This window comes from Patagioenas fasciata, chromosome 1, assembly GCF_037038585.1.
Source record: "Patagioenas fasciata isolate bPatFas1 chromosome 1, bPatFas1.hap1, whole genome shotgun sequence".
NCBI classification, from domain to species: Eukaryota; Metazoa; Chordata; class Aves; order Columbiformes; family Columbidae; genus Patagioenas; species Patagioenas fasciata.
The window spans coordinates 4,988,301-5,008,936 of record NC_092520.1 but is presented as its reverse complement, the minus strand read 5'-3'; the positions used below and the strand labels follow the sequence as shown (position 1 = coordinate 5,008,936).

Here is a 20,636-nt window from a genome sequence, read left to right as displayed (position 1 = left end):
AGGCTGCCCAGAGAAGCTGTGGATGCCCCATCCCTGGGAGTGTTCAAGGCCAGGTTGGATCGATCTTTGAGCAACCTGGTCTAGTGAAAGGTGTTGGAACTAGATGATCTTTAAAGGTCCTTTCCAACCCAAACCATCCTTTGGTTTTATGATGCTGTAATATTAACAGTTTATTACTAATATCTTACATATATATTTGTCTGATAATTGTATATATGTGTGTATATTGTAATATATATGGATATAAATACATATTTATGCTATATACATATATATAGTAATTATTTGGGGGATGGGATCATGGAGCAGCTCTAGATAATGCTATGAAAACAGAGATTCAGGGCTGAGTCCAAAAGATTAGTCCAACGTATTGTATGAAATGAACCAGGACTAAACCAGACCACGTCATTACACCATTGAAACTATCCAGGCTGCCATCCGTGCTGAGCGCTGTGGGCAGTTTGCCTCTTCTTATCTAAGAAAATCTTGGGGAAAAAAAAAAACAAGACATATTCAGGGAAGAACGTAGCTATGATACAGTCTCTTCATTTTCCATGTTGGGTTGATTATCTACCGTGATTATTTAGATAAGCATCTCATCGAGTTAGAGACACTCTCCTGTACAAACACCTTCCAGTACAAGGCCCAGAAAATGCCTTGAGGTAACACCCCAGCACAAAGTAAGGAGCTGGCGCAACAGCAACAGGAAAGCTTTTGGCAACCTCTTTGGACAGGAGGTTCATAAAAGTCTATTAATAATACCAGGAACCACTGTACTTTTTGTGTAACTCCAGCTTTGGGTCTGTATTTATTTCCTCTTGGCACCCCTTGAAGTCTAGCGGACTTAAATACAACCAGCACGCTCCAGCGTTCATCTACAAAACCTCACTAACAGGATTGTGATCTGCGTTTGGAGGGCACCCCATCCCACCTCTGCCTGCTCCCCTTTTCCAAGCCATCACTCTGCAAGGTTGTCCCGCATCCGTGAGGTTGGATGTTTGTCTCCCACCAGCTTCCCTATCTCTTTTTTGACCCATCAGCCTGATAGTTACAAGTATTGCAATAAGACACAAAACCTCTCTGTTGAAGTAATTAATTTCCTTTATTTATATATTGGAAAGGCAATAAAATGGTACAATAGTATACACTAGAGATTTGATCCCAAGTGTCCTGTCTAGCAGGTTTTCTGCTCTCATTATCCTGTGTGCTTTGCTTTTTCCTCCACGGCAACTCAATATTCCCACCCCACTACCCCACGGTCAGGATTAGGCCCTGCACCCAGGACCTAAGGCACAAATTTCTGCCACTTGAGCTAGAGAAATCTCTACTACAGGCACAAGGGAGGAGCAGGCAGGGACAACAGCTGGAGAGGGACATGGGGAGGAGTTGTGGGCCTGTAGACCACAAGCCTGGGCTTGAGTTGGTCTCCTGCCACCAAAATCAGCCCCTGCCCCCTTACTGATTTATAGAATACATTGGTTTACACAGTATGTATTTATATTGGGTTGATATAATATATCTGGTTGGGCTACTCTCCTTGCAAATCAGCACTTAAAAAAAAATAGCTAGTGAGTTTAGGGGTGTTCTGTCATTTGCTACTCAGTTCAAGGTATCCCAAAGGAAAGCCCAGGTTTTAAAGGGCAGATCCAGCCTAGAAAGCCATGAGATGACAGCAGCAGAAAGAGGTTGACTGCGTCCTAAAGACTCACCTGGAAAAACAGCTGTGTGTCTGGGCCTGCCATGTACACTAACAGCATCCAGAGGTCACCAGTAATTCAATGGGGCTTCGCTGGAGCCCAAAAAACCCCAACTGGACCAGGTCAGTCTCTCTTGGCTGGACGGCTTTGTGCCCCTCGGTCTTGGGTCTTTTGCAATACTGTATAAAAGCCCTCTGGTCAACCTGCCATTGCTCACTGTGAACAAGCAGGTTTGCAAGCTCATCACCCCACCAGATCAATGTCGCCACGTTGGCTGCCTGGCATTTTTCAGCCTTTTCAGCCTTTTTCTACCTTTAGAAGTGTGTCACGGTGGGTTCTCAAAACCATATTTAAAAAAACCCACAAATCACCAGGCAGAGATCGTCTCAAAACCGACTCAGCACCATGGGACATGCATGGGACATCTCCATCCCTGAGGCCCCACTGGGTCTGTCTTCATCCCGGTCCCTGTCCCCTCCCCAGGCTGGTGGCACAGCTCACAGCAGGCAAGACATGGCTGTGCTGAAGCAAAAGGGCACTTCTCCGAGCTGTCAGCAGCTGCTCATCTCTGCATTAGCTTGATTACATTAAGGCGTGAAGAAAAAGTGCATAGGAAGCGGTGGGACCCTCCAGGTGCCTCCAAATCAGCCCCTGAGTTCTTTTCAATTGAAATGTTCCCTAAATCCTCCTCCAAGATGCTCATTGTCATCAGGGTGAGGAAGAGATGCCTCTGGCTTCAGGTCGGCCACATGGACATTGACTACCTGGTTTAGCCCATTGGTTAGAAGACGAGTCCATGAAAGGAGCCGGATCCACCCCCGCCTGCTGCGGGGCTGCAGCCCCCTGATGAGTTGTCATCGTCCTTGTCCCTGTCAAAGTCTCTCCACCACAGCGGAGATTTTGGCAAGGTGGAAATGTAGGCGGCTCTGTTCCTTGCTTCTTTTTCCTGTTCCTGGGAGAAGAAAAGAGGAGAAATAATGCAAGGATATCTGCAGCTAAATGACCTGGGTGGGTGGATGTTCCCACCTTCCCCGAGGAGCCAGGAGCCTGTTTGGTTGCTCCTGGGAGCCTCCTCCAAATTAAACCAGGGCGAGAGGGTCATGTGCTCATGTCTAGAGCTCAGTAGGAGGGATGCGGTATTTAAAAGGGGCCTATGGGAAAGATGGGGACAGACATTTTAGCAGGGCCTGTTGCGATAGCACAAGGAGTGATGGTTTTAAACTAAAGGAGGGAGATTCAGGCCAGACATGAAGAAGAAATTTTTTACAAGGAGGGTGGTGAGAGCCTGGCCCAGGTTGGCCAGAGAAGTGGTGGATGAACCATCCCTGGAGACATCCCAGGCCAGGCTGGACGGGGCTCTGAGCAACCTGAGCTGGTGAAGATGTCCCTGCTCATGGCAGGGGTGGCACTGGGTGAGCTTTGAAGGTCCCTTCCAACACAAACTGTTCTATGATTTTATGATTCTATGATTGCATCTCTCCAGCAATCAAAAAAACAACCATTCCATGTCACCTCTGGAAGAGGAGGGACCCCTCAACTTCTCCTGGGTGCTGCTTACATCCTATGGGACGCTGCTGTTTGGACAGCGTTGAACTCCACTAGTTGAATGAAATCTGTTCGAGTTTGCATTTCCATCTCACCCATCTTTTCCAGGCACCCAGGAGAAAATTCCAGGCAACATAATTCAAGTCAACCCCAAGCACAACCATGAGGTGTCCTGCACCAACCTCAACGCCCAGTTTCATCGGGAAACTGCAATCTCTTTATATTTGGCTGCTAAAAAGGAAAAGGGACTTGGTTTGAGGGAGTGGGTGGGTATCTGCACACGTGGATTTATCCACGGGACATGACCCTGCTGCTGCCCGAATGGGTGGGGACATGGCCTGCGAGCCGGGCAGATGCAGGATCACACTGTGCTGTGCACGGCAGCGGGAGTTACCTGCAAGTAGAGTATGTTATCTTTGGAAATCGCTTCCATCAAGTCCTTATGGAGGGAGGGTTCGCTGTGCAGGCAGCCAGCTTCAGCCAGAGCCTTGTGCAGCAGGCAGCCCTGCCTGCCCGGCCGCTGCCTGTAGAAGAGGACATAGGCAGTGTCCTTGGGGAAGAAAGAGGTGACGTTGCTCACTGATTCGAAGGAGGAGAAGGAAACTCTGGTGTCGTTGAAGAGGTACCATTGGATTTCAAAGTCCAGCTGCTTGTCGGAGGCTGGTTTTGGTGTGCCATCCTGGGGCTGCCCATGGGGAACGGTGTCAGTGCACTCCCTGGAGTAGCAGTAGTAGTGGCCGCTCTCGGAGGAGATGCCTGAATGCACCACCACGCTGCAGAGATCATACACGACAGACATGAAGCCACTTCCCGGAGCAGCCCTGTCCTTCCCACACAGGCAAACCTCCTCGGTTTCCTCTGGAGTGACAAGAACGGGCAGCTTGAGCACCACAGGGATGGAGACGTTGTCCAAGATCTTCTTCCTCTTCATCGTCCGTGGGTCGAAGGAGAACCGCAGCAGTGTGAGGATGAGGTAGTGTGGACCCTCCGTCAGCTCCGCCACCTTCTCAGCATCCTGTAAGGACGCACATTTCTCACAGTGGTATTTATTCTCTGCTGTCAGTCTCTCTGGGGATAGAAAATAGTTGATTAAATCTGGGACGGATCTGGAGTCCTTGGGAGCACATGCCTGCTCCCCAAAAGCTGAGAGAGGGTCTTTGGCTGTATCCACGCCAACGGCATCGCCCCTTAAGGGATTTGCCACTTCTCCTGTCTCCTGGAGGCCCAATGTTTCCACCAGCGCTGGTGGGGCTGCAGGGTCTCCAGCCTTGGGAGCCTTCCTCTGGGTCCAGGGAGAGCCTGTAAGCTGGCTTGGGTTTTCAGGAGGCTCAATAAACTGTGGGCCAATTTGTTTCACTGGTAAAACAGATGTGCTCCCTCGTGTGTGCCTGTCTGATGGAGGAAAAGCCAGGGACAGGTCTGTGAAGGCTTCTTCCCGAGAAGAGACATTCAGACACTTCAAGCAGCGGATCTTTGTCATCATTTTACCCCCAAACATCTTCTCAATCAATGTCTTGTTTAAGTAATGATGCTCTACCGGCTGAGACATCAAGCTGGATTCCTTGAGTTTCTGGTAGATCCTTTTTCCAGTTTTTTCTTCTTCATGTAATCTTTAGCAGGGGGAAAAATGCTGTGTTATGCACTGATAGAACACGAAGAGGTAGTTTCTGAAGCGGGGTTTCTGTTCTTCACTCCAAGGGGTTAATCTGGGTTAACCTGCCTGTGCTCAGGGGTCTGGTGCTGAGGGAGGAAAGTAGGGAAGAGTTGGGCAGAATTTGGGAACCTGAGGTCTCCATGTGCCATTAATCCCCCTTCTAGAGGGATCGCTGGGACACCAGAGATTTGAGATTTCTAGGTAGGAGAAAGGCAAAAATCAACATTTTACAGAGGAGGCCAAGTGGCTTGTCAGGCCAATCTCTAAACTTCGTACAGTTCCTTTGCCTTCAGAGTTAAGGCAGAAATTTCAACCTGAACTAAGTTCTGACCTCACCCCTACGCCAGCCCAAATGGAGTTTTATCAAGGAGCCCCAGACCAGTCTCACCATCTTTCACCCCAAACCTCAACTCTCCCAGCTCCTCCAGGTCTCAGCCACTTGCTCCGTTTGCATGTGGGTCAGCATTGAATAAGTCAGATCTGGGGATGTCATTGTCACCAGGCTCCGAAATCACAGTGTTTGCCACATACCGGTCCAGCAAGTACTTGAGATACTCCGAGCAGTCCTGCTGAGCGCCGGGGGTGAACCAGGGTGGCCAGGAGGCAGAGAGGAAGCTCTCGGGGGAGATGGCAGGTCGCTGGCAGCAACACAGAAGGAGAAGTGGTTTTAACCCTGGGGGGATCTGGTTTTCATTTCACATAGGAGGATGGAGAGGGAAGAGGAGAGTCTTTCTGGCTGCTCCACTGGGAGCAGGGTGTGCTTGTGTGCCTGATAACATCCCCTTTTCTTCCCCTACAAGGGCTAATTGCAGTGCACGGGAATATTATCTTGGTTTGCTGCAAGCCAGGACTGTGAGTATGAATTTCAGCCATTATTTTACATATACTTCTATAAAATATCCACATGTTATTTCTTCCTTCCTGACCCAGAGACTTCTGCTTAATTCAGCCTGAATTCAATTTGATGCTCCATTTAATTTGATCAGGATCTCTCTCACTAAATCCCTTCTTAAAAAAAAAAGAAAGGACTAAGAATCAAGTAAACTCTAAACTTCCACCCGTCATTTTGATCACTGCAAGCAGGTAATATGCGTTACCTGATAATGTAATCACTGCCATTAGGAAACTGCTGTCTAATCAACATGGAAGAAGACCCATCTTCAGCAAGGACGTGATTTTAACAACAGCCCAATGAAGAAAAATAACTAGAAGGCTATTAGGAAACTATTAACCATAAACGATTCAACAAGCAAATATGCTTCTGTATTTGCTCATCACGGAAGCAGACACCCTAAACTGCCATCAAAAACTAGACTCTTCTATGACCAAATATTAAATTTAACAGGTCGTCTATATTTTTTCCCAAAGTCAGGTTAGATTAATAGTCGGACTCGATGATCTTGAGGGTCTCTTCCAACAAAAATGATTCTATGATAATACCACAATGAAACAAGCCAGCTCTGCCAGTCAAGACTTGGAAAATGAAGGATCCCAGATGTCTGGTTTCACTGCAAGGGAAAATTCGCTGGACTTTCAAAATCATGTCTTTCTAGGGACAGAAGGATGTATTTTCAAGAGATGAGATAGATACGACCTAGTAGTATCTCCAGGAGTCACTCATATAAAATTTCACGTTTGTCAAGAAAGCATTTATAATTAATTTGTTTAAAGGTGTTATTTTTATTTTGCTTCCCCTCAGATACGGAGGATTCGAAGCACCTGGAATCTGAGGGTTTTTTTATTATTTTTCTTGTAACGAAACCACTTTTAGGGCAATATTGACAGATTGCTTGTGTTTTGCTGTGAAGCAAGGGGACAGGCAAGCTGCTCCAATCTTCTTCCTCGCTTCATAGCAAGAAATAAAAACCTCTGTTTTATACCAACAAGCTTTTCAGATGGCCACATATGTAAACTATTACCAAACGGACTTCATTGTCAAAATTATTAGTTATTATCTCAGTCCAACCCAGGAATACCAGAGGCTGAAGACAGGCAGTCTGGTGCGAACACAGCTTGCTTTCATGGGTGATAGGAGCTTGCCTCCTCCACCCCCAAAATTAGTCTTTTCCATATAAACAAAATTTGTCCTGTTATAAAAACCCACCAAGATCCACAGCTCCTTATCAGCATGTTGGAGTCGGCAGGAAGCAACTTGGAGACGAGCCTTTCCGCAGCCGACAGTCCAAACAAATAACTAGAACATGAAATAATTACCTGACTGTGCTCCAAAAACGCAAAGAGCCACTGGAGCTTTGTCATCAGGGGCTGGGAGTTGCCCTCAGTTAAATTCAACACCGAATGCCGAAAGCTGCAAAAGAAAAGCAGGGATGCAAACCATAAGATGGAAAATCAGCACAGGACACATAGCACCAGTGTGATAAGCAACCCCTGGAGCAGTCTTGAGTGGGGTCAAGGGAGCAAAAACTCACTCTGAAGCCATGAAAAGAGACTGTATGATGCTGTTCATGTAGCAGGTGTTCCCCAAGTTAATTAACCCGATCTTTCCTGTCTCTGATTTGGACACCAGGCGTGGGTAGAAGCAGGCCAGCTCGTTTTTCTGGGAGGTCCACGCGTTTTGTCCCAAGAGATGTTTAATCCGGTCTTCATTTGGAATAGGAAGAGCCTTGGAAAGAGAGAGCCGTGTTACAAATTATCTTGCCACGTGAAGAATTAGTAATGGGCAACTGCACAACCCCTCTGCTAGAGGTGTTCAGGCAACTCATGAACATGCATCCACGCGACTAAGTGTTTAGCTACTTAGTACTAGTTCTTTAGAGGTATTCAAGATTAAAATTATAGCTAAAACCCATAGGCATGGTCAGGACTTCTGCAGGGTCACCATAAGAGAAGTATCTTCCCTCAACTTGTCTACATGGGGCTCAAACTCAGAATTGCAAATCCTTTCTTCTACCAGAATTCGAAGTGTTGAGGTTAGGACATCCCTACCAGTAGGACAGTCCCTCTGCACTAGGCTGCAAACTAAGATGCTGTTTCAAGATCAAAACAATTAAAGAAAAATGGCCGAGAGGTGCGTGTCTTACTTTAACTGCTTCCAGGACTGGTTCATAGAGATCTGGAAATCCCGAGAAGCGGAAGAACATGCAGTGGATGAGCTCGGCCAGCTGCTCCAGGGAGCTGGTGGCAGAGTTGGAGTCCTCCTTCTTCAGAGAGGTCACCAGCCTGGGGATGTGAGGGAGCAGCTGGAAGAGGAAAATTCACTGCTTCAAAAATGGCTCCAAATTATGTGCAGAGCTTTAACACACATGCTTGGAAATAAAAATCACCCAACCCAGACAGAATGGACAGTCAACAGGAGTTGACTTCAGTCCTATTCTAGACTTCATCCTTCACCCTATGAACTCAACATCGACTATTTTGTTGACTTTAGCAGTGCAAATGCCGTAGATGTTAGAGGATCTCAGGTTGGATGGCACCTGCAGGTTTGCGCGGCTGCTTTGCTGTGTTGCAATCCCCACGCTTTGTGTAGATCAATCTCTACTAAACCTCACATCTATGGTGGTTTAAGCTTTACATGCTGACTGCCAAGCGCAGGGATTCAAACCTACAAGACAGATGAATCAGCCTACGAGGAGTGTTGCCTGGTGTGCTGTATTTTATTTTATACTGTATAAACTAAACTGGAATTGGTACGGTCAGACGGGTGGCGACAGGCCTGTGAGCAGCACATTTGTTATTTTGCTTTCATCTAGAAAATTTAAAAGCGAACAAGCAGACACAAACACAGATGATACATTGCTCACAAGCACCCTCTGCTGACCCTGCAGCTGCACAGAGAATTAATAACTTATTTCCAGCCCTGCAGATGTGCTAGAGAGACCCTGGGTACTTACACAATCTCTTTCATATTTATATTTTATGTGATTTTTTTACCCCAGAACAATTCTGGAGTAAAGTCTCAGGAATCACAGTCTGGCCACTGCCTGGTCCTCCCTTCCTCTTCCTCTCTTCTTTCTCACTCTCTTTCATTCTCCTCAAAATGCTGGAGATTTTAACTATTTCCTTTCCAATGGGAAAGTTTTGTTGGGGAAGCAAATCAATCCCAGCATCATTTTATACATCAATATTTTGCCAAGCTGTGATGGGAACAATGCTCAAAACCCTTCCAAAGTGCCAGGGAAAGCACAAAAAGATAAGAAGTAAGACAGGTTTGTGCCCTGTTATTTTTTAAAATAGGGGAGGAAATTTATGCTCGCTGGGCCGCAGATGAAAACTTCAAGCCAAGAGCAAACGAAAGCTCTTGGAGTGTTTCAAAATTTGGACACCCAACTGAAGACAATCCGTTAGAACGACCCTATTTTTAGAAACCAAAGAGTTTCTCAAGAAATTCAGGCTCATTTAAAATGTGTCTCCAGCTGAGGAATGAAAAAACATCAGTTGAAAATGTTGGCTAGCTTTGCTTTTTTCCAGTCTTATCTGTTTATTCTGTGAGCTTTAGGTGAAAAGCCAAATGTAAGGGCTTTAACGAAAAGCATAAAATCAAACATTAATAGGAGTAATTTTCCATTACTGCTTTTATCAGTTCAATCATTACAAGCATGCCTTTGCCTTCAGCCTTGTTTTTAATTACAGCATTCCAGGGGCAACAGCAGCAAGAAGCAGAGCCATGTCTTGGTGTCAACAGCAACATTAAACATAAAATATCACTGTGGAAATGAAAAGAGGAAATTCAAACACTGCTAAAAGTGTTTTTTTGCTTTTAACAGTGGAGAATTCATGAAGTGGAAGCGCTCTGCAAGTCTTGGAACATTGTGTTCAGTTCTGGGGTCCTCAGCACAGGACACACATGGACCTGCTGGAGAGGGGCCAGAGGAGCCACAGAAATGATGCGAGGCTGGAACAGCTCTGCTGGGAGGACAGGCTGAGAGAGTTGGGGTGTTCAGCTGGAGAACAGAAGCTCCGAGGAGACCTTAGTGCGGCCTTTCCAGACTCAAAAGGGGTTGATAAGACAGATGGGACAGAGTTTCTAGCAGGGTCGGTTGTGACAGGACAAGCAGTGATGGTTTTAAACTAAAGGAGGGAGATTCAGGCCAGCCAGGAGGAAGAAATTTTTTCTAATGAGGGTGGTGAGAGCCTGGCCCAGGTTGCCCAGAGAGGTGGTGGATGAACCATCCCTGGAGACACCCTAGGCCAGGCTGGACGGGGCTCTGAGCAACCTGAGCTGGTGAAGATGTCCCTGCTCATGGCAGGGGTGGCACTGGTAGAGCTTTGAAGGTCCCTTCCAACCCAAACTATTCTGTGATTCTACTGTGAAAGGTGACCCGTCACTTCAAGAAATGGTAATAGGTGTCACACATTGGTGACAATTTGAAGTCATATGTGGGATGGGGTCCACTGAGTCCAACAGTCAGGAACCTGCAAGGGCTGTTTAAGAATATATTGATTGTTTTCCAACGCCTGAACCCTTAGAGATGTTCTCAATGCCAAGGCTTCACGTAACACATCCCAAAGCCAGCATGACAACATCTATCACACCTCACCTGAAAGGGTGAAAACAAATATGGGGCCATATCTTCTAAATCTCTTCAGGAAACAACGTCCGAAGCCAGCCTGGGTCTGTATAGCCCCGCTCACCATCCTGCTCCTGGCCACCCCTCTACCTCCTCCATTCCTCCAGGTAAATGCAATAGGGCAAGTTTGTGGTTGGCCCAGACCAAGACCAAGTTGGGCTGTCACATAATCACAAAATAGTTTAGGTTGGAAGGGACCTTCAAAGCTCATCCAGTGCCACCCCTGCCATGAGCAGGGACATCTTCACCAGCTCAGGTTGCTCAGAGCCCCGTCCAGCCTGGTCTGGGATGTCTCCAGGGATGGTTCATCCACCACCTCTCTGGGTAACTGACCATCAGAATTTTCTGCTTGATCAGGTTTACCTGGGCTCCTTTTACAGCACAGTTCAGCACACAACCATACAAATGGCTCAGCACAAGGAAGAATGAGTGGGAGAAGCAAGGGGTCTAAGTGCAAGAGCAAGAGAAGAGGGGAACCTCCTCTTCTACCTGCAGGGCTGGAAAACATCAGGTTAAAACACCTGCAAGAGTACTACAGCCACTGCTGCTGAGACCCTCAGTGTGGCTTGACAAGCCATCCAAGATATCTGTATTAAAAGCATCCTCCGCTGGTGGGCTTTGAAGCTGAGAGAGGACCATGGAGATGCATTTGTCCATGGAGATCACTCCTCCAGCTGGCAGAGCACCACATAGGAAAAGTGGAGCATGCACACATTACACACATTTCAAATCCAAAAGGTCCAAGCCCCAACCAGCTTTGTAGTGATTTATCCCTGGAGACGACAAAAGGCTGAGGAGAAAAAGGAGACTGCATCTGGAATATTGTGTCCAGTTGTGGCCCCTCAGTTCCAGAAGGACAGGGAACTGCTGGAGAGAGTCCAGCGCAGGGCAACAAAGATGCTGAAGGGAGTGTGAGGAAAGGCTGAGGGAGCTGGGGCTCTGGAGCTGGAGAAGAGGAGACTGAGGGGTGACCTCATTAATGTTTACAAATATATAAAGGGTGAGTGTCAGGAGGATGGAGCCAGGCTCTTCTCGGTGACAACCAGTGATAGGACAAGGGGTAATGGGTACAAACTGGAATGTAGGAGGTTCCACTTAAATATGAGAAGAAACTTCTTCTCAGTGAGGATGGCAGAGCCTGGCCCAGGCTGCCCAGGGAGGTTGTGGAGTCTCCTTCTCTGCAGACATTCAAACCCGCCTGGACACCTTCCTGTGGAACCTCAGCTGGGTGTTCCTGCTCCATGGGGGGATTGCACTGGATGAGCTTTCCAGGTCCCTTCCAATCCCTGACATTCTGGGATTCTATGACCCATGCAGCTGGTGAGCCTCAAGAGAAATGGGAGGAACCATCAGAGGAGAAAGCAAAGCCTCATTTCTCCTCTGCACCTCACTCTCTGACATAGGGTGGTTGCTCTGCCTATGGCAACCATCTCCTCTTAGGCTAAAGACTTGCCTCCACATCTCAGGACTGGCTCCATGGTGCCTAAAAAGCTGCTTGGGCTGCAGGAGAAGCTACCAGAGCCTATTTGCACCTTCCAGGACAAGCTACAAGTGGATGGACAGGGTTGGATTTACATGACTCGGTGAAATCAAGCAGATGAGGGAAACATTCCCAAATATCTCAGCACCTTAGGATCCCTCCCACCCATGTTGCCCCATGGCATGGTTACACTCATCCGAACGCTGGACGCAGCCTTACCAAGTGAAATGCCTCGTGGGAGTGCTGGAAGCTCAGCAGCATGTACTGCAGGACGGACAAAGCCCCCTCTCTCACGATGGGGTACAGCAATTTGGAGAAGACCTGGTGGGGGAGAAGAAAAGTCAATGAGAAGGCAGGAGGGCACTGCAACACGCAGGAGAAGCCTGCAGCCAGGTGTCCAGAGTCATCTCCTGTCCAGAGCATGGTCTCAGGGCATGCTAAAAATACCGTGTAGGTTATCCTCTCTCTTTCAGGCTTGTGTAATGCCTGGCACAGCGAGGTGCAGACCTCTGTAACACCGCTGAATCTCTGTACTTCCCAATGGAAGAGGTCGTGCAAGCACAAAGGGATGCTAGATTTTCTACAACGTGCCTTTTCTGTTTTATTGCGATATTTAGAACTTTATCACTAATCTTTCAGGTAAAGAGGTAGAAAGCAAAGGCTTTTTTCAAAGGCTAAGTGATGATATTTATCCTACTTTATAGAAAATAGAGTAAGTTGACAATGTCCTCTACCCCTTTCCAACCATATTTCTGAGAGTTTCCAAAAGTCCTGTGTTATTTTAAGGGCTGTGTCCCTTTCCTATCCATTAACAATGAAAGGAAAGATAAAGAAAAGCCAGAGACACTTGGCTACTCTCCCACTGCTCATTGTACATAGGGGATCACAGGGACAAACAAAGTTATTGATGGTGTTCCAATACTGATAATCATACTCTTGATAACTTCTACGGTGACTTCCACTGGAGGTTCAGCCTGCTGTTATCCCCATTATACAAAGGAGGGAACAGCAGGACCAGAGCATGGAAGATGTTTTTGAAGTGGTGACCAATTTCAGCCAATTAATCTGCTCACTGGTATGTGTTAGGCCTGTGCCAACCAGCACTGATCCAGGCACAGCTGAAGAAGAGCATGCCACATTCCAAAAGAAAGTGTTCCTTAATTTGAGCAGGAAAGCGGTTGGTTGGGTTGAAAATCCTTGGCTTCTTTTATTTCATAACCTTTAAGATATCAGTGCCTCTGCACACCAGGACCTAAATAACTCCGCATTGCTCTGGAGAACATCAGTCCTGTAAAAATAATATCAGCCCACCATCCTATACACAGCAATGCAGCATTTGCAGAAGATGCAGGGAACACAATGGTCCCTTCAAAACCCCTTGGGACAGCACACTCTTTTCTGTACATCTCAAATCACATCTTGTTCTCATCCAGTTGAAAGGCAAGAAGATATCTCAGGTGCAAGGAGAAGTCTGTTGTTCACGTTCATGTTTAAAAGAGCCCACTGACCTTTTCAATTTTGGAAAGCGTAACTTCAATCAGGATGCTGAACTTTTTCACCGCGGCCAGACCCTTCAGCAGAGCGATGATCCACTTGTCTATGTTCTTTCCCAGGGGCCAGGATACCCAGTCAATCATTCTGAAATTAAAGACAGACTCTTAAAGTAAATTTAATGCACATACTGTGAAAGCGAAGTTCTCCTATGGGTCAAACCTCCTCCAAATTAATGTCTATTCAGGGGGATCAAGACATGCGCTCTGCATAGGGCACTTCACATTTTATTCAAAGCACAACAGAGCCTGAAGTGGAATTACCTCAATTTCATCATCACGCTGTGGTTCATCAGAAGACCAGACCCAAGTCCATGGAAGAAAGTGGGGATTTCTTCCCCTAACGTCAGTCAACTTGAGTTCAAGTTTTTAACACTGGTACAGTGCTCTGTATACCACTGTGTGAGGTCTTGATCAAGGTCCCTGCATTGTTGCCATTAGAAAACATGTGATACTGGTGTGATCTCTGTATTGTTACTGGTAAGGAAGAAACACTCAGATTCAGATATTTTAATTCTCTGTGTGGGAAACATTGATTTCCAGAAACATACTAAAAAAAAAATACTGGTAACCCTAATAGAAGCTGCCTATTCCTGAACATCACACTAACAAATTTCATCTATAGCCACCGCACCAACATGTTGCCATGTTTCTGCATGTAAAATGTACTTTACAGAAGTCACTCTTAAAAAAAATAAAATAAAATAACCGCAGATTAAGTGATGACACATTGTTTCAGTTTAAATTTAACGTTAAACAAAAATGAGGAGTAACAAAGGCTTGGGATCTCCAAGGGTCAAACTTCACTAACCATGTCAATACCTTTGATTTGAAGATATCCCAGATCTTCAGTCTCCCACCTCAGTCCAGCTATCTTACCCAACCAGCCCTGTTTGTTTATAAGCTTGTATCTCATGCAAGATATATGAAGGGAACATAGATAACTAATGACTGCAAGGCAAAGAGCAAAAGGAATAAGTGAAGCCTACAAGGACCTGGAAAAATAAAAGGCTATCCAGTGAAGAAAACTTGAAGAGCAGAATATATTGGAATGTTGAGAAATACCAAAAGTCAAGCCAAGTTGGGTAATTAAGCAAATACCAGAAGAGCTTCTGCAGACGTTTGCACCAGAGGAGAATAAGGAGAGCGATGTAATCACTGTATACAGAGGATGTGATGGTGATTAAAGATATGATACAGCCTCTAAATGTGACTTCCAAACTAAACACATCCTCTGCCTCCATTTTCAGCAAGAGGAAGGAATTGATCAGGGTGACAAAGAGGAGACAGATAAAAGATCTGAGAATGGAAACAAGAGCGATGACAGCTGATATGAAAATGAAATATGAAGCGCTTGTGAAGTCCAAACAAGAGGAACAGGTGATTTCCATCACATAACATTCAACTCTGGTAAGTTTTAACAACTCTATTAACTTTGGCATGGTGCTTTATGTAGGAAGAATAGGAAAACAGTTCCTATAATGAATACAGGTAATGAGGGGGTGACTGGGAAGAAGTGACATAGTGACACAGGGTGTTAGCGTAGGTGCCAAAGTCAGGTTTGTTGGGATATATAAATGTATAGTCAAAGGAAAGAAGTAGATCATATCTCACAGGCAATCCGAAAGGAGGTTACAAGCAACAGTCTTCAGGATCTAATTATGTTAGCACAAACATCCTCAACATGGCTGTGAAATTGGTGATGATGCAAATCTGGGAGGCATCATTGACACAAGATGAAGATCAAGGTATCACAAGAAAGACCCTGAGGATTAGAAATGTAGAAGTGGGAGGAAACACTTTGATTCAAAATGCATGCAAGGCACAAGAAACGGATGCTACATGTTGGTAACTTGTCTGCTTGAAGAACAGCCAGAGAGAAGGTGACTACGAGTTCCCAGTGCAACAGTAGTCATGGGAAAAGACCAGCACAGTGCTGTGGTACAGAAGAAAAGGTGTTTTCTATGGCAAAACAACGATCTCTCAGGCTGTTGTCTAAGGCCATGATGAGTCGCACCTTTTCATGAACGTCCCACTACACTTCTCAAAGCAGGGAGGTCCTTTGCTCCCACCGTTCTTCTTTCATAGCTGTTCCATCAGTGGGTTGCGTTAATGGTTCGGATCTCTCTTCTAACAGCCAGCGTAGAATCACAGGGTCATAGAATCATTTTGGTTGGAAGAGATTCTTAAGATTGTCCAGTCCAACCATTAACCCAACACTGTCACTAAACCATGTCCCTAAGAACCTCATCTACATGTCTGTTAAACCCCTCCAAGGATGGTGACTCCACCACTTCTCTGGGCATATATGTATTTCTGGCTATCTTATAGTTTATTTGATCTTATGCCAAAATAAATAGCTGAAATAGCTCTTTTCCTTTCCTACTGTTTATTCCTTCAATGTATGCAGGCATAGCAATCCCTTCCCATCTCTGCTTTCCTGTGGATGGACTAAACAAGCCTGTTTATTTTAAGCTTTTCTTGCAGGAAATGTTCTTCATTTCCCTGACCACCTTAAGAGGCTTTTTCAACACCTACTCCCACTGCAGTTCATTGGTCTTTTTTCCAAAAGAGCCAAAGGTCAATTTTCCAAAGGAGCCATTGATTTGATATGCTAAACTTTAAAAAGCCCAGATCCTGTTTTCCAGAGATAGCAAGTGCCTGCATTGCTGCGGGACAGCAGATGCCTTCTTCATGTGGACCTGGGCTCTTGGAAACAGACACACCCCCAGGAAAAAGGGGAAAAAAAGGAAAAATCTGTGACTACTTCTGAAGTCACAGATGCACATTAATAGAGTTTGTCTGAAAAGAGACAAACTCTAAAAGAAACTCTCTAAAAGAGCTTGTTGTGTACACTTATACCAGCAGGTGCCAGGCTCGCTTTTTTATTTTACTGTTTGTTCTTTAAATGCTTGATCAGAAGCAGCTCCACTCCACATCCAGTTTATTCCCCTGCTGCTAACCCCTAAACCCAGACTTTGGAGGAAGGGACTTCTATATGCAACCAGTTTGTTGGGGATCGTAAGCTGAAAGATCCTTTCAACTCACCCATATTTCTTTGATTTTCTAGGCATGGAGCACACGCTCATCAAAAGGCCAATGGTTGTTGCAGTTTTCTGGGGCACCATCTGCTGTAAACGTCAGCAAAACTTTCTCGTTTCTCCTAAGTGACCTTAATTACATTTTGCAGGCTCTGCTTAATGTTTTGCTAATTCTGAGTAATCATTTACTCATCCTTCTGCTCGACAAAGAATGTTTTCAGGAATGAAGCAATTGGTTTTGCAACCTTCATATTAAGCACTGGTGCTCTTAGAGGATTTATCACCTGGAACTGGCAGCAGCAGGTTCCCAGAAGGATAAAAAGATGGAGAAGACAGTTAAGAATTGAGCTGATAACTTAATCTTTTGCCTTGAGTTGCTTGGGACCATGACCTTCCCCAGCAAGTCAAAAGGAAGCAAACCCTTTCTGCATACATAAAGTTCCCATCAGGAATCAGCCTGGAGAAGAGAAGCTGAGAGGGGATCTCACCAATGTTGATAAATATCTCCAGGGTGGGTGTCAAGAGGATGGATCAGACTCTGTTCAATGGTGCTCAGCAATACGGTGTGGGGTAACAAGCACAGACACAGGAGGTTCCATCTGAATATAAAGAGAAACTTCACTTTGAGGTGCCAGAGCCTGGACCAGGCTGCCCAGAGAGGTTGTGGAGTCTCATTCTCTGGAGACATTCAAACCCACCTGGACACCTTCCTGTGTGATCTGCTCTGGTGACCCTGCGTTAGCAGGTGGGTTGGACTGGATGATCTCCAGAGGTCCCTTCCAACCCCAACAACTCTGTGATTCTGTGCGTGATGTGTGTTTCTGTCATATAACCTTATTGGGAGGGGACAAAAATCCAATACTAAAAGAAATAACCAGATATTTCCAGCCATATCAAGTCACAGCAGCTCCCTCGGGTTAAGTATGTGTGAATGTCACCTGTGGAAATGGAAACCTCTAAGGTGAGCATGGGTTGAAGACACTCCTGAACAAGTTGGAAGGAAGGCACTGGAGTGTAGAGGAGCTGTAGGACATGGACACAAGTGTGCCTGGAAGATCCGGTGATGCCAGAGATTACTCTGGTCTGAAAAGACCAGGTCTAGCATATCAGGGAGTATCACCCACTACTCTTCACCATGCCTTGGCATCTCCATTGACTCTGTCTGCACAGAAGGGAGGGATAAACATTGTATGGGACCAACATCCAGGCCAGCAGCATCACGTTCATCTGACGAAGAGCAAGATGCATTCATTGAAACAGCTGGGCATACCTCCGTCTCCAAGATTTTTAGCTGTGACTGGTGATTTAGGATTATATCCTTCTGAAAGGAGACCGCGATCAACACGAAATTCTGTAAAGGAGACTTTTTTGTGAAGAAAAGGTCCCTAATAGCTTCTGAAAAAAAAAAATAAAAACTCTTCAAGATATCTTACATTGAGCATCCATAACACTATTTATTTCTAAGAAAAATTAAATCAACCAAACAGTAATATTGTTGTTATTATTATATAAATAAAAGGTCTTTATTCTCTCAGCCCTCAGGGATGGAAGGAAGGATCCAGAAATTCCCTTTTTCCCCACACACTTCTCACTAGAGGAGCCAAACTGGTTGAGATAAAACCATGCAAAGGAACTGAGCGCAGCTTTGGGAAGGGTTTTTCTCTGAACTGAGAATGATGTTCAGTAATGCAGCTTCTCCTACCTGCCAATGGCGGTCATCATTTGCACATCGGTGATGCTGTCATCATTGGTTAGGTTTCTTATGACGCCATCCATGAGCTCCAGAGGGACAAACTGGACCACACTGGCCAAGGCGTTGGATGGTGCTTCCTGCTCCTCTGCAAGATCACAGAATCCCAGAATGTCAGGGATTGGAAGGGACCTGGAAAGCTCATCCAGTCCAATCCCCCCATGGAGCAGGAACACCCAGCTGAGGTTCCACAGGAAGGTGTCCAGGCGGGTTTGAATGGCTGCAGAGAAGGAGACTCCACAACTCCCCTGGGCAGCCTATTCCAGTGGTTTGTTATCTTTACTGAGAAGAAATTTCTTCTCAAATTTAAGTGGAACCTCTTGTGTTCCATTTTGAACCCATTACCCCAAGAACACCAGCAATGAAGACATTAGTTGCATGAAAACCAGGCACATGAGGGTATTTCTTGTCTGTAAAAGCCAAATAATTTCTGCCTACATAAGTGGAGCAGATAGTCAGCTGCTGTAAATCATAGAATCACAGAACATTTTGGGTTGGAAGGGACCTTCCAAGCTCATCCAGTGCCACCCCTGCCATGAGCAGGGACATCTTCACCAGCTCAGGTTGCTCAGGGCCCCGTCCAGCCTGGCCTGGGTTGTCTCCAGGGGTGGTTCATCCACCACCTCTCTGGCCAACCTGGGACAGGCTCTCACCACCCTCACGGTCAAAAATTTCTTCCTTGTGTCCGGCCTGAATCTCCCCTCCTTTAGTTTAAAACCATTACCCCTCATCCTATTGTAATAAGCCCTGCTAAAAACTCTGTCCCCATCTTTCTTGTGAAGAACCCCACGAAATTTGACTTCATCAGAGCTAATATTTACATTCCCAGCCTTGTTTTTTTTTAATTACCTGTCGAAGAAATGATAGTGAACAGCTCCTTCAGAGAGGGCAGGATGGCCGAGGTCTGAGTCCTCCAGATCCTCTGCAGCAGACCGCTCACTTTGTTCACCTGCTCCAAAAACTCCATGATGGCCTCTTCCCCCTCGGAGACGCACTGGAACTGCCCGATGCACCTGATCAGCTGCTGGCAAAACAAAACCTGGTGTTTGCCCGTGGGGATGCACTGAGGGTGCTGGGTTAAGAGTTTGCTGATCTTCGCACACTGCTTGGGGCTGGGCCTCTCACAGACTTTCCGGAGAACCTCGATCCTCAATAAGCTGAAGATGCTGTTTGCTGATGGGCTTTCCGAGACGAACTGCAGTCCTAACTGGATATAATCAAGTACATAATGGCTTCTCTTCCCCAAAGGTCCATAGCCTTCCTGGAGGAGACTCAGTAGGAAGCGGACGTTGAAGAACTCCTCAAATTCCTCTGGGTGGTAGTGACCATAGACCTCCAAAACCTCTTTCCCAATCTCTCTTTTATACTTGGTGTCCCCTGTGAGATAAAGCTTGGTAGACAGCTCCAGCATGGACCAGCATTGCTCACTGTCCATGGGCTGCTTTGCTGCCTCGATGACACGCCTCACAAGCCCTTGCTTCACATTGTTGGGGTATGAGGACATCACCACAGCTTCCAATATCTTATCCATCTCTGCTCCCAGCTGCTGAAAGAGAGGAACAGAGCAATAGATTAGTTCAAGCAGGGCCTGCTGAGCTTTCAAGCACGGGTTGGCAAGGGAGATCAAAGAAGGAGAGCTTGAGACCTGTCTGGGACCACTACGAAGATAATTCTTGTGCCCTTTTCATGGTGGCATTCAGAAAAGTTTCTACTCTGATGATGTTTGACTGAGAGTAAAGCCCCCATGAATACAGAAAAACACAGAACTTCTTCAGACTAATCACACATTTGAGCATTTTTGTCTTGTAAACATCCAAGTACAACCTTACACTCGACCCCAGGGACGGATGAGCTCCCTCTCCTCAATGGGTTCAGCAACTAAAGATGTTTCACAAAATCCAAAATCCCCTGGAGACATCCTGCCACAGACCCACAGAGGTGCTGAGCGGGGAATTAGAGGAGCCAAGTTCTTCCACTGGTGTTTGCTGGCTCAAGTGTCCTCAAGAGGGAAAGATGCTCCTGATGGTTGTATTCACAGTCAGGGAAGGAAATAAAAGCCCTGGGAAGCAGGGAAGGAATTGCAGCCCCTCTGTGCAATATCAGAGGTGAACATTTGACATTTACGCTGCGCTACCAGCCGCTCCAGCTGAGTGGTGCAGTCTTGGCTGCTCCCCAGGGACCTGGCGCATTTGTATGCGGGACCAACGCAAGAGAGGAGAGAAAGTGCAGACTCAGGAGAAGTTTCCCATTCGTCACAGCCCAAATTCAGCAGCAATAAAGCGTTAGAGGAGAGAGTGCTTAAAAAAAAAAACAAAAACCAAAGAACAACCCAGAACAACCCTAAGGATTTCCCTGGAAGAGCTCAGAATAACATTTATAACCAGGTGTTGG

The 20,636-nt window shown here is 46.1% G+C and overlaps 1 protein-coding gene across 1 annotated transcript in view; it reads right to left on the bottom strand.

Moving 5' to 3' along the window:
- Window positions 1-1,083: 1,083 nt before the first annotated feature.
- USP35 (ubiquitin specific peptidase 35) overlaps window positions 1,084-20,636 on the bottom strand; it is a 29,744-nt gene continuing 10,191 nt past the window's right edge. Inside the window, exons 2-11 of the mRNA XM_065851515.2 lie at window positions 19,095-19,791; window positions 18,198-18,333; window positions 13,413-13,542; window positions 12,124-12,225; window positions 7,938-8,096; window positions 7,326-7,519; window positions 7,111-7,204; window positions 5,428-5,534; window positions 3,637-4,852; window positions 1,084-2,649 (exon numbers count right to left, since the gene is read on the bottom strand). Of these exons, the coding sequence (XP_065707587.1) occupies window positions 2,479-2,649; window positions 3,637-4,852; window positions 5,428-5,534; window positions 7,111-7,204; window positions 7,326-7,519; window positions 7,938-8,096; window positions 12,124-12,225; window positions 13,413-13,542; window positions 18,198-18,333; window positions 19,095-19,776 (2,991 nt within the window). The 5' untranslated portion in view covers window positions 19,777-19,791 and the 3' untranslated portion in view covers window positions 1,084-2,478. The remainder of the gene's footprint in view (window positions 2,650-3,636; window positions 4,853-5,427; window positions 5,535-7,110; window positions 7,205-7,325; window positions 7,520-7,937; window positions 8,097-12,123; window positions 12,226-13,412; window positions 13,543-18,197; window positions 18,334-19,094; window positions 19,792-20,636) is intronic.